The sequence below is a fragment of the Lontra canadensis genome, unplaced genomic scaffold (genome assembly GCF_010015895.1).
Source record: "Lontra canadensis isolate GAN:19392208 unplaced genomic scaffold, GSC_riverotter_1.0 scaffold55, whole genome shotgun sequence".
NCBI lineage: Eukaryota > Metazoa > Chordata > Mammalia > Carnivora > Mustelidae > Lontra > Lontra canadensis.
In genome coordinates, this window is record NW_022631049.1 from 9,416,544 (window position 1) to 9,426,678 (window position 10,135).

The 10,135-nt window shown below is 40.3% G+C and overlaps 2 protein-coding genes across 2 annotated transcripts in view; one reads left to right on the forward strand and one right to left on the reverse strand.

Moving 5' to 3' along the window:
* The window catches only part of ACTR10 (actin related protein 10), a 35,819-nt gene extending 31,440 nt beyond the window's left edge, over window positions 1-4,379 (reverse strand). Inside the window, exons 1-2 of the mRNA XM_032875300.1 lie at window positions 4,193-4,379; window positions 2,004-2,076 (exon numbers count right to left, since the gene is read on the reverse strand). Of these exons, the coding sequence (XP_032731191.1) occupies window positions 2,004-2,076; window positions 4,193-4,269 (150 nt within the window). The 5' untranslated portion in view covers window positions 4,270-4,379. The remainder of the gene's footprint in view (window positions 1-2,003; window positions 2,077-4,192) is intronic.
* Window positions 1-10,135, forward strand: part of ARMH4 (armadillo like helical domain containing 4) — a 244,161-nt gene that overhangs the window by 87,414 nt on the left and 146,612 nt on the right. The window lies entirely within an intron of this gene.

Genomic DNA, 10,135 nt, shown 5'->3' on the forward strand with positions numbered 1-10,135 from the left:
AAAAAAAAAAAAAGTCTACCTCCCCATTAGACTACATACTCTTAAGGTGCAAGAAGTGTTTCTGGTTTGCTTATGATATATCTTCCTTCAGCTGACAGTTCCAGGCACCAAGTACATGCTCATAAACGTGTGGTAAAAATCAGTATAAACAAACACTACCCAACCATGAATGCTAAGTCAACACCAATACAGAACAATAACTTTACAAATGATGCTCAGAACTGTAAGTACTCTAATGCATCACTTGCAGACCTCTCTTTCTTACTCTTCTAATGGAAAGATCATTAGCTAAGCCAATTTCATGATTTTAAAGAAGGTTCCAAACCATATATGGCGGATTGTAGAGATTAATCTTCACATACATTTTTCTCTTCAAGATGAATATAAAAGCTGAAAGCACTAAGAAAAGTGGCAATGAGAATGTTAAAGTTCTAAGTCCAGTTAGGAATCTATCTAGAAATTTATCAAGTATCACATTAACCTCGATTAAAGAACATGAAAAGTGAATAGACAGGAAGTTCCATCACATTTTTGAATACCACACCACAAGTATCTACTGTATTTCTAGCTTATCTAAGGAATTGCAGAAAAAAAAATTGTATCTTTCTATTTCATTTATTCATTCGTTCGTTCCTTCCTTCCTTCAAGTCGGCCCCCTGCCCAGCATGGAGTCCAACATGGGGCTTGAACTCATGACTCTAAAATCAAGACCTAACTGAGATCAAGAGTCGGCCACTCAACTGATGGAGCTACCCAGGTGTCCCACCCTATTTTAATTTTTAAAACATTTTTATTTAAATTATCTCTAAACCCAAATGGGGCTTAAACTCATGACCCTGAGATCAAGAGTTGCATGTTCTTCCAACTGTGCCAGCCAGGTGCTCCTGGAAAATTTTGAAATCAATAAAATGATTCCCTTATCAAGCATAATTAAAAAGATTCGTCAATCAACATATATCATTTGCTCTTAAAGATGCATCCCAATACCAAATATGAACTGATGTATACTAATCTATTCTGCTACAATATGCACTTTTATAAAATCAAATATCACATTTCCATTGCAAATAAGGGGATAATATCTACATAATGTGCAATCTGTATTAATTCATGTGAGACAAGAGGAGCTGAAATGATAGCAGAGTTATACCTTTCATCAAGAAAAATAAAGTCATCAACTCAGTGGCCACACAGGTAGGCATCTTTTCCGATCTATTTTTCAAAAACTTAAATGAGGGGCACCTCAGTGGCTCAGTCCACTAAGTGTCTGCCTTTGGCTCAAGTCATGATCCCAGGGTCCCCCACACAGGGCTCCCTGCTCAATGGGGAGGCTGCTTCTCCTTCCCTTCCCTCTGCTTCTCCCCCTGCTGGTGCATAGGCAAGCAAGCGTGCTCTCTCTCTCTCTCAAATAATTAAATAAAATCTTCAAACGCTTGAATGGTCTTCTGTAGCAGGGGCTCCCGTCCCAAAGCAGACCCTTTCATGACTATTTATTGGGCTGCATTTCCTCTTGGTTCCACCTTAACAACAGCCCCACTGGCTCAGAACTCACCTCCATCTGCACTGGCTCGGCACCCACAGACCAACATTTTCAATCTATTATTCCATTTTATTTTTATTATCACTGAGAGAGCCTCCAGCCACTCTCAGTTGCAAACCAAAGCTATTCCATTTTTTTCCTGAAGGATCAGTTATTGCTTTTGTTAGTGCTATAATTACAAAATTACACGGGTTTTATATGGTTTGCCCCACCATAAGCCTACTTCTATTTGTGACTGAAGGGAGGTTTTTTAGGACTACAAATATTAAGTTATGGCAGAAGCATCTGTATTTGATTTTAACACGTGAATTTTATGGCATGCAAAATTATTCTTTCTACTATTCTACAATTCCTGATCTGTCACATTAGCTGTTTTAATCAATCTTACTTGAAGTCACATTAAAAAATATTTTATAGTATAGCATTTTTTTTTTTGCTAAATTGTTATTTAACCTTTAAATACCTTAGGTAGGCCGGCTTTTTTAATTACACTAGGAATTATGCATCTTGGACCAGTTTCTCCAGCAAAACCACACCTGCAAATAAATAGAAAATTGAAACATTCAAGTTATTATAACATTCTTTCTATGTATTTGTCATAGATACAAGTTTTTCTGCATTTGTTTCAAAGCCGTGGTCACAAAAACAACATCTCTGATGTATTCAAAGGAACAAAGAAACAGAAAAAAATTAAAGCCATCTATATTCATAATTGTGTATTACAGCTAAAAGAATTGTTTCAAATTAGTGATACTGAAATAAACCAGTATATTAAACCAGATCAGCATGTACCTTTTTTTCAGCTTTTTTTTTTTTTAAGATTTTACTTATTAATTTGTCAGAGAAAGAGAGAGAGCGTGTGCACAAAAATAGGGGGAACAGCAAGCAGAGGGAGAAGTAGGCTGGCTACCTGTTGAGCAAGGAGCCCGATGCAAGACTCAATCCCGACCTGAACCAAAGGCAGACACTTTCCCAACTGAGTCACCCAGGAGTCCCCCAGTTTTAAATTATACCTGAGTTTTGGGCAACACATCTCTACAACCCTGGATTATTTGACTATATTATATGACTTCATTTATATAATTCATGAGTAACTCATAATTCCATCACTCTAATATTAATTTCCATGTTTATGGGTTTCCTTTTGGTCTATTTTTTTACACTATGCATATCTGACATAATCTCACTGTCCATACATCATGAACTTCATACAATAAGCTTCTGCCCATATTATTATAGTCTTCATTGTTATTTTAAAAACTGCATATTTTATCTTTATAGAAATGATTCACCTGAGTATTTAGGTATTTGCACATATGTTTCATATTAGTAAAACAATACTCCTAAAAATGCTGCTAAAAATGATCACCATCTAAGTTTAGCCTTCACATGATCTCTTCTTGTCCTGCCTAGTTTCCAGTACTGCTCTCCTACGTCCAAACAGCTCTAGTCACATCTCAGTGTTTACTTGCACCAATGCTCCTCAAATTTCCCAGACGCAACCCAATGGTTGACGTCAATTCTTCTTTTACTTCATAAATTCATATTCTCACCCTCCTCTTGATTTGTCAGTAATCATTTTCCTGTACGGTAACTTTCTGCTTCTCATTTCTTCATAACTGGAGTATTTAGGTGTCAGTCTCAAAGTATTTATTATGCTATTAAAATAAACATCTAAAATAAGAAAACATAAATAAGGGAGGATCTTACACAGAACAGTCAGAGAATGTTAAGGACCAACGAGACTATGATCAGTCCAATTCTGGAACACCTGAGGCCCAACACTTAAATATGGCAGTTTTGACAACTTATTCAACAAATAATTATCAAATACCTACTACATACTAGGTAATATTTAGATACCTATAATTTTTTTCAGATGTTTCTATTTCAAATATCTATATAAGAGGCAATTCTAGCAATTATTTTGCTCTTAAGTCCAGTACAAGGGTTCACAACCCTTTAGTACAAGGACCACTATGATCGTCCGCCAACCTCTGAAACTGTGTGCAAATTATTTTAAGGTTTGTGTATCTGTGGCTTTCTTTCAGTCGTCAAAGGGATCTATGCCATCGAAAAGATTGGAAAACGCTACTCTAGTGTTTACAAGTTGCCTTTTAAAACATGTCAAATTTCCTAATCTAAGAATTCGGGGCTAGGGGCAACAAAGGATCTCGAGTCTTACCTACAGGGCTGCACCTCTTTGTTCATGTGTTCCGTCTAAATGGACTTCCTACTCTTGGGGAGCAATGGCCTTACATCTGAATTTATAGTACCAACAGACGTCCCATTTAATAAATGTTTACGTTACAGTTCGGTTGCTACCTTCCTAAGCAAACAAGCCCAGGAAAGGGGTCTAAGCCATCGCTGTCATCCCCTGCATGGATGAGAGCAAAGGGTCCGTTCGATCTGGGGCGACGGAGAAAACCATTCTCCTGAAGCCTCTTGGGCCTCTCCACGAACCAGAGCCGTATTCCCGGGATTCGTATAGCCCACGTTGAAAATAAATAAAGGCCGTAATTTGCGAGGGTGCTGGAGGAAAACCTGGAGATGTGACAACCTGCCCCGCGAGCCTGGGAAGAGAACCCGGGCCGGGCCTCGACCACCCACCCTCCCCTCAGGACGACCGCAGTCATCGCCGTCGCCACTCACTTGGTAAAAGCCTCTCCCAGGTCTATCACGACTGCCGTTTTCTCCCCGCCGCTCCCTAGGCCTTCATACAGCGGCATGGTAGTGAAGACCACCGTAAAAAGGGGCGCTCGGACGCGGCCCCCACAAGTTTCTGCTCTTGGAGGGGCGGGGACGGGAGGACAGCGCGCGGGCGTGGCGACGGCGGGGACCTCGAGTGGTCTGGGCGTGCCGGGCCCGGGCTGTCCCAGGCTCTGCCTCTCTCCACGTTGGAGGCAAATCCTCGCAGGAGTTCCCGTCTCCCGTACTAATGAAAAAGAGACACAGGCGGCCGTTGATTAGGGTGCGGAGAAATAAAGGACGGAAGCGATCAGGCGCGCCGGGAGCCCCGAGTGGGGCGGAGCTAACCGGGTCCTTCCCTTGGCCACGCCCCCACATAGCGCTCGGGGCAGAGGCTTCACAGAGAAAACTCTGGAGGCTGGTGTGTGTAGTTTTGGAGCGAAATGTTTTGTGCCAGGTGTTTTGCCTATCGTTTATGCTTCACAGGAAATACTGATAATAAGTGTTAGTTTCTTACCTGTGTAAACTGAAGCTCGGAGAGATTAAGTAACTTTTTTTTGGCGGCCATTGCGCTGAAAGTTTTAATTTTAATCCAAAAGAAAGCAGTGAAAGTGGTATCTACTACGAATCTTTTCTATCTATGGAGGAACAGAGAGGGTGTTTTAAGGAGGGAACATGGAACCAGGGGTTTCTGTTGACTCTAAAACTGTGGACCTGTGTAATCCGAGAAAAGTAAATCTTTCTGTGCCGGTATGGGCACACATTCGGAATTATGTAGCATGGACTGTTTACAAGTTTATTATTTTACTGCTTTACTTTTCTTCTGCTGAAGTTGCCCATGGAAATGGGAGTTAGTGGGGTTAGTTGCTGCCTTGTCTGTAAAACTATAGGAAGAGGAATGATCTGTTCATCCGCACTATGTGTTCATTACTTGTGTGGATAAAGTCTTTCCATAGTAAGAGTTAAGGGTGTACAATGCAAGAGGTTAGACAATGTAATCACTGTAGAATTTACTGATCAGTGATCTTCCTGAAAGCAAGTTGCCTGAAATAAGAGGACGAAGTTGGAATTGTGATAAGGAACGAAGCTTCAAAAAGAGTGAAAAAGGATGAAGCATTTTGCTTAACAGGGTTAGAATGAATTGGACCCTTCCCTCAGGTTCCAATTCTGTTTGTTCTGCCACCTTCTGTCAAGTTTCTAGTACTTCTGCTTATCCATTTTCTTTTCTGTGAACTTCACTGCGACTTCACAAGGTATTTGTGAGGATCAACTGAGATTATATTATGAAACAATTTTGAAACTAAGAAGTGTTATCACCCGGGGCGCCTGGGTGGCTCAGTGGGTTAAGCCTCTGCCTTCGGCTCAGGTCATGATCTCAGGGTTCTGGGATCGAGCCCCGCATTGGGCTCTCTGCTCTGCAGTGAGCCTGCTTCCTCCTCTCTCTGCCTGCCTCTCTGCCTGCTTATGATCTCTCTCTCTCTGTCAAATAAATAAATAAAATCTTAAAAAAAAAAAAGTATTATCACCCATCCTATGTTTTCCATGACTGTTCACCAACTGTCTTAGTTGCCTAGGGATGCCATAACAGAGTACTATAAACTGGGTGGCTTAAAACAGGAGAAATTTATTCTCACAGTTCTGGACTCTGGAAGTCCTAGATTAAGGAAATCCTAGATTAAGATGTTGGGAAGGTCATGCTGTCTTTGGAAGCTCTTGGAGAGGATCCTTCCTTGCCTCTTACTAGCTTTTGGTGGTTGCCCACAGTCCTTGGTGTTCCTTGGTTCATAGATGTATCACAGCAATCTCTGTCTCTGTGGTCATCTGGCCTCTTCCCCACATTTCTGTATCTGGATGTTAACAGTCTCTTTCCCATGTTTTCATATCATTTTCATTCTGTGCATCTCTCTGTATTCAAATTTCCCTCTTACAGGAATACCAGTCATTGGATTAGGACCTTAATCCTAACCGAATTTAACTTGGTTATATTTGCAAAGACCCAAATTCCAAATAAGGTTTCCAGTTGACAAGAATTTTGTGGGGGATACTATTTAGCCCAGCACACCAGCTAAATGTTAGTGTTCTTCATGGTTCTGTTCTTACACTTCTTCCTACCGTATACCCTTTCCTTTGACAATCTCCTCCACTCCCATACATACAGCTAGATTCATGTTTGTTGAATTCTATTTTCTAGCTCTTTGCCCTCACAATAACTTTATGTGTTACGTATTATTATCTCCATTTAACAAATGAGGATACTTAGGACGAGAGAAGTTAAATAACATGCCCAAGGCTTCTCAGCTGGCAAGTGGCAGAGCAGAAATTCAAAGTCAGTCTGATGCCAGAGCCAAAACTACACTGCATGATTACAAAGTAGTTATGCATTAATTCAAATAATTATGATTTATCATAGGATTCTGAAATCTTAGTACATGAAGTAACCCAGGAGGTTTTCAAATCTGAAATCCAACCTAATACAAGACTATCCTGTCCAACTGTGCTGAGTTTTCTCCCCAAATGTTTCCTTTGATGAAAAGAGGGCTCATGACAAGTTGGGATCTACAAGGTACTGAAAATGGATTTGGTAGTACAACTAGGGGTTTAAAAAAGAGCAAAATACTCTAAGAATAATCATTTTAAAGAAGCCCAACTCTGGGTGCCTGGGTGGTACAGTCGGTTAAGCTTTTGACTCTTGGTTTCACCTCAGGTCCTTATCTCAGTGTCGTGAGATCAAGCCCTGCCTTGGGCTCAATGCTCAGCATGGAGTCTGCTTAAGTCTCCCTCTCCCTCTGCCCCACCTCTAAAATAAAAATAAATGAATAAATCTTTAAAAATAAAGAAAGTCAAACTCTTCCAGCAGCTTGGTATAGTGGACAGAATCAAGTCCAAGCTCTGTTAGCTGACTGACCTCAGGAAATCCATTAACCTCTCAACCTCAAGTTTCCTCATTGTAAAGTGAGGAAGATGTACAAGTACTAAGAATCAAAACTCAGTTGAACTGGGTGGGATCTGCATCCCTTGATCTAACACTCCATTGTCTCCCCTGCTCTACCTGCTTCTTTTTCCCAAGCCTGGCGTGCATATTTTTCCAACTATTCCTCATTTTTGTACTTTTCAGGCCACTTAGGAGCCCATTTACCCACTTCTGGAATTTTCCTATTTCATTAATGTGCCCCATAAATTATATGTCTGAACAGTTCATAGTATGACAGGGCTGAGCTGGCTTGCCGTGCTTTATTAATTTGTTTAACAGTGGGTTTCTGTGTTTTATTTCCAGTCACGTCATGCTATTGATTCAGTTCTCTCTCCAATGGAAATAAAAACCTAATGTGAAATTGAGAGCTGTATACCTCTTTATGTTGACTTTGATTTGGCTAGTTTTAATCCATCTTTCCAGTCTTTTCATATCATTAAAAAAAAAAACAAAAATCCAGGTCTTTTTGAATCAAGAATCTAGCATTAAATGTATTAAATAGAGTGCCACCCCAAGTCTGAGAAGAATGCTTTCGAGTTTTTCATTCCCTTGTTTATTGAGGGCATATTATACGCTAGATATAGAAACTACAGGACTAGGAAAGAATGGTCTCTACTCACAGACTATACTGGGAAGATGGACATATAAAGTAATAAATACTAGTCTGGAAATATATAGAAAGTATTAATGGATAATGAAGGAAGGGAACTAATCAGTAGCCTGCAGAACACTTGGAACCACTTCAGGGAGATATCCATTCATCCGCTCTTTAATTCAAGCTGATGCTCTGTTAGTTACTGGAAATACAAACATAAAACAAAATTCCTAGCTTCAGGAGCTCATAGTCACATTTACAGACAAAATTTTAAAACTACTGGTAAAAGCTAATGCTTGGATGAACATGGTGTTTTAAAGGCAGAGACCAAGGAAAACTTGAAATTTTTCTGGGGAAGGTGGGACACAATACATGAACTCTCTAGAAGCCTAGTGGCAGTTTTCCAGTTGAGCTACAGAAGGGGTGTTCCAGGTTGAGACAACTGCATGTGGTAAGAGTTTATAAGAAATTTGGTAAGAGTAGAGGGGTAGCTGTCAATTGGCAAGAAGTGGTGGGTCCAAATCATTAAGCCCCTTATTGATATGCTGTGGAGTTTGAACTTCATGCTATAATTAGTAGTTACCATTCAAAATATGTTAAGCAAAGACAATATCATATTTGTGTTCAGTTTGATCAATTTGTGTTCATCACTTCCCCCCCTCTCTGGCAGGGGCGGGGAGATGGAGAGTGAATCCTCAAGCAGACTCCCTGCTGAGCAGGGACCCTGATGATGTGATAATGCGGGGCTAGATCCCAGAACCCCGAGATCATGACCTGAGCCAAAATCATGAGTCGGACACTCATCCAGCTGAGCCACCCAGATATCCCTGTGTTCACTTCTTTTATTTTTATTTTTTTTTTTTTAAAGATTTTATTTATTTATTTGACAGGCAGAGATCACAAGTAGGCAGAGAGAGAGAGAGAGAGAGGAGGAAGCAGGCTCACTGCTGAGCAGAGAGCCCGACACGGGGCTCGATCCCAGGACTCCGGGATCATGACCTGAGCCGAAGGCAGAGGCTTTAACCCGCTGAGCCACCCAGGCACCCCTGTTCACTTCTTTTAAACTGGGATAGACCACGGTGAAATGGAGGGCAGTGAGATTGGTGGTGACACACAATTACAAGCTATTGTGAGTCCATGAGAGAAATGATGACCATGAATTAGCAAGTAATAATGTATATACCAAAATTACTTTTAATATGTTCCCCATTTGGGAGAAGACAAAATTTTGTATTTAATAACAATAAAATTGCAATAAGGCATTGATCACAACTTAGAGCTGTTTCTTTCACTGTATTTGAAAACATGGTCAGAAGAGCTGTATAGTTTCAATTATATTAGTGACTCCAAATAGTTTTTTCTAATGTACAAGACTTAGTAGAATTGCAGCTGTCATAAGGCAGCTTTATTTTTCAATTCCTTCTGCAGGTTATGTCACCAAAATGAAGATAATAGCTAGCTCTTGAACCCATATTGATAAACTGTTCACTCTTAGTCTTCAAAGTCCTCTTGAAAGCTTCTTTTCCTCAGAGACAAGTGCTGGGTTCCAAGTGGCTGGGAAGGTTTCCTAATCTTAGGTCTTTGAATGCACCGTAAAAGCTCTTCAATGTTTGGTCGATGAAATTTTCATTAGAACCAATGACTCAAGTAGTTTCCTTTATAGCTAGAAATGTGGACGTCTCCTAGCCCCCTCTCATTCAGTCTTTTCCTATCCTAATCTGTTGCAAAGTTCTATAATATAGTATAAACCTTATCTATTCCATACCTACTTTGTGATCAGGATTATAACAATACCTGCTTAGTTAGTCTCTTGTCTTCTCGACAGTCCATTGTCTGTACTGCGAGTGGAGTAAGCATTCTAAAATGCAAATATGGTGGCGGGGTTGGGAGGGGGGCCCCTGGATGGGTCAGTGGGTTAAGCGTCTGCCTTCAGCTCAGGTCATGATCCCAGGGTCCTGGAAATGAGCTCAGCAGGGAGCCTGCTTCTCCCTCTTCCTCTGCCCCTGCCGCACCCCCACCCCGCTCATGCGCTCTCTCTCTCTCTCTCAAATAAATAAATAAAATCTTTAAAAAAAATGCAAATACAGTCATAACACTCTGTGCTATAATGTGCATTCTGTGCACATTATAGCACAGGAAAATATTTTTGTCTTTTTAGCTTGCTGTTGTATCCCTAGTGCCTAACAGAGCATCTGGCGTATAGAAGGTTCTGGATAAATAATTAATAAGTAGCTAACACATATTACTGTAATCTCTTCTTTTCTTTTCTTTTTCCTTCTTTCTTTCTTTCTCTCTTTTTTTTTTTTTTTTTTTTTTTTTTTTTTTTTTTTTTTTTTTTTTT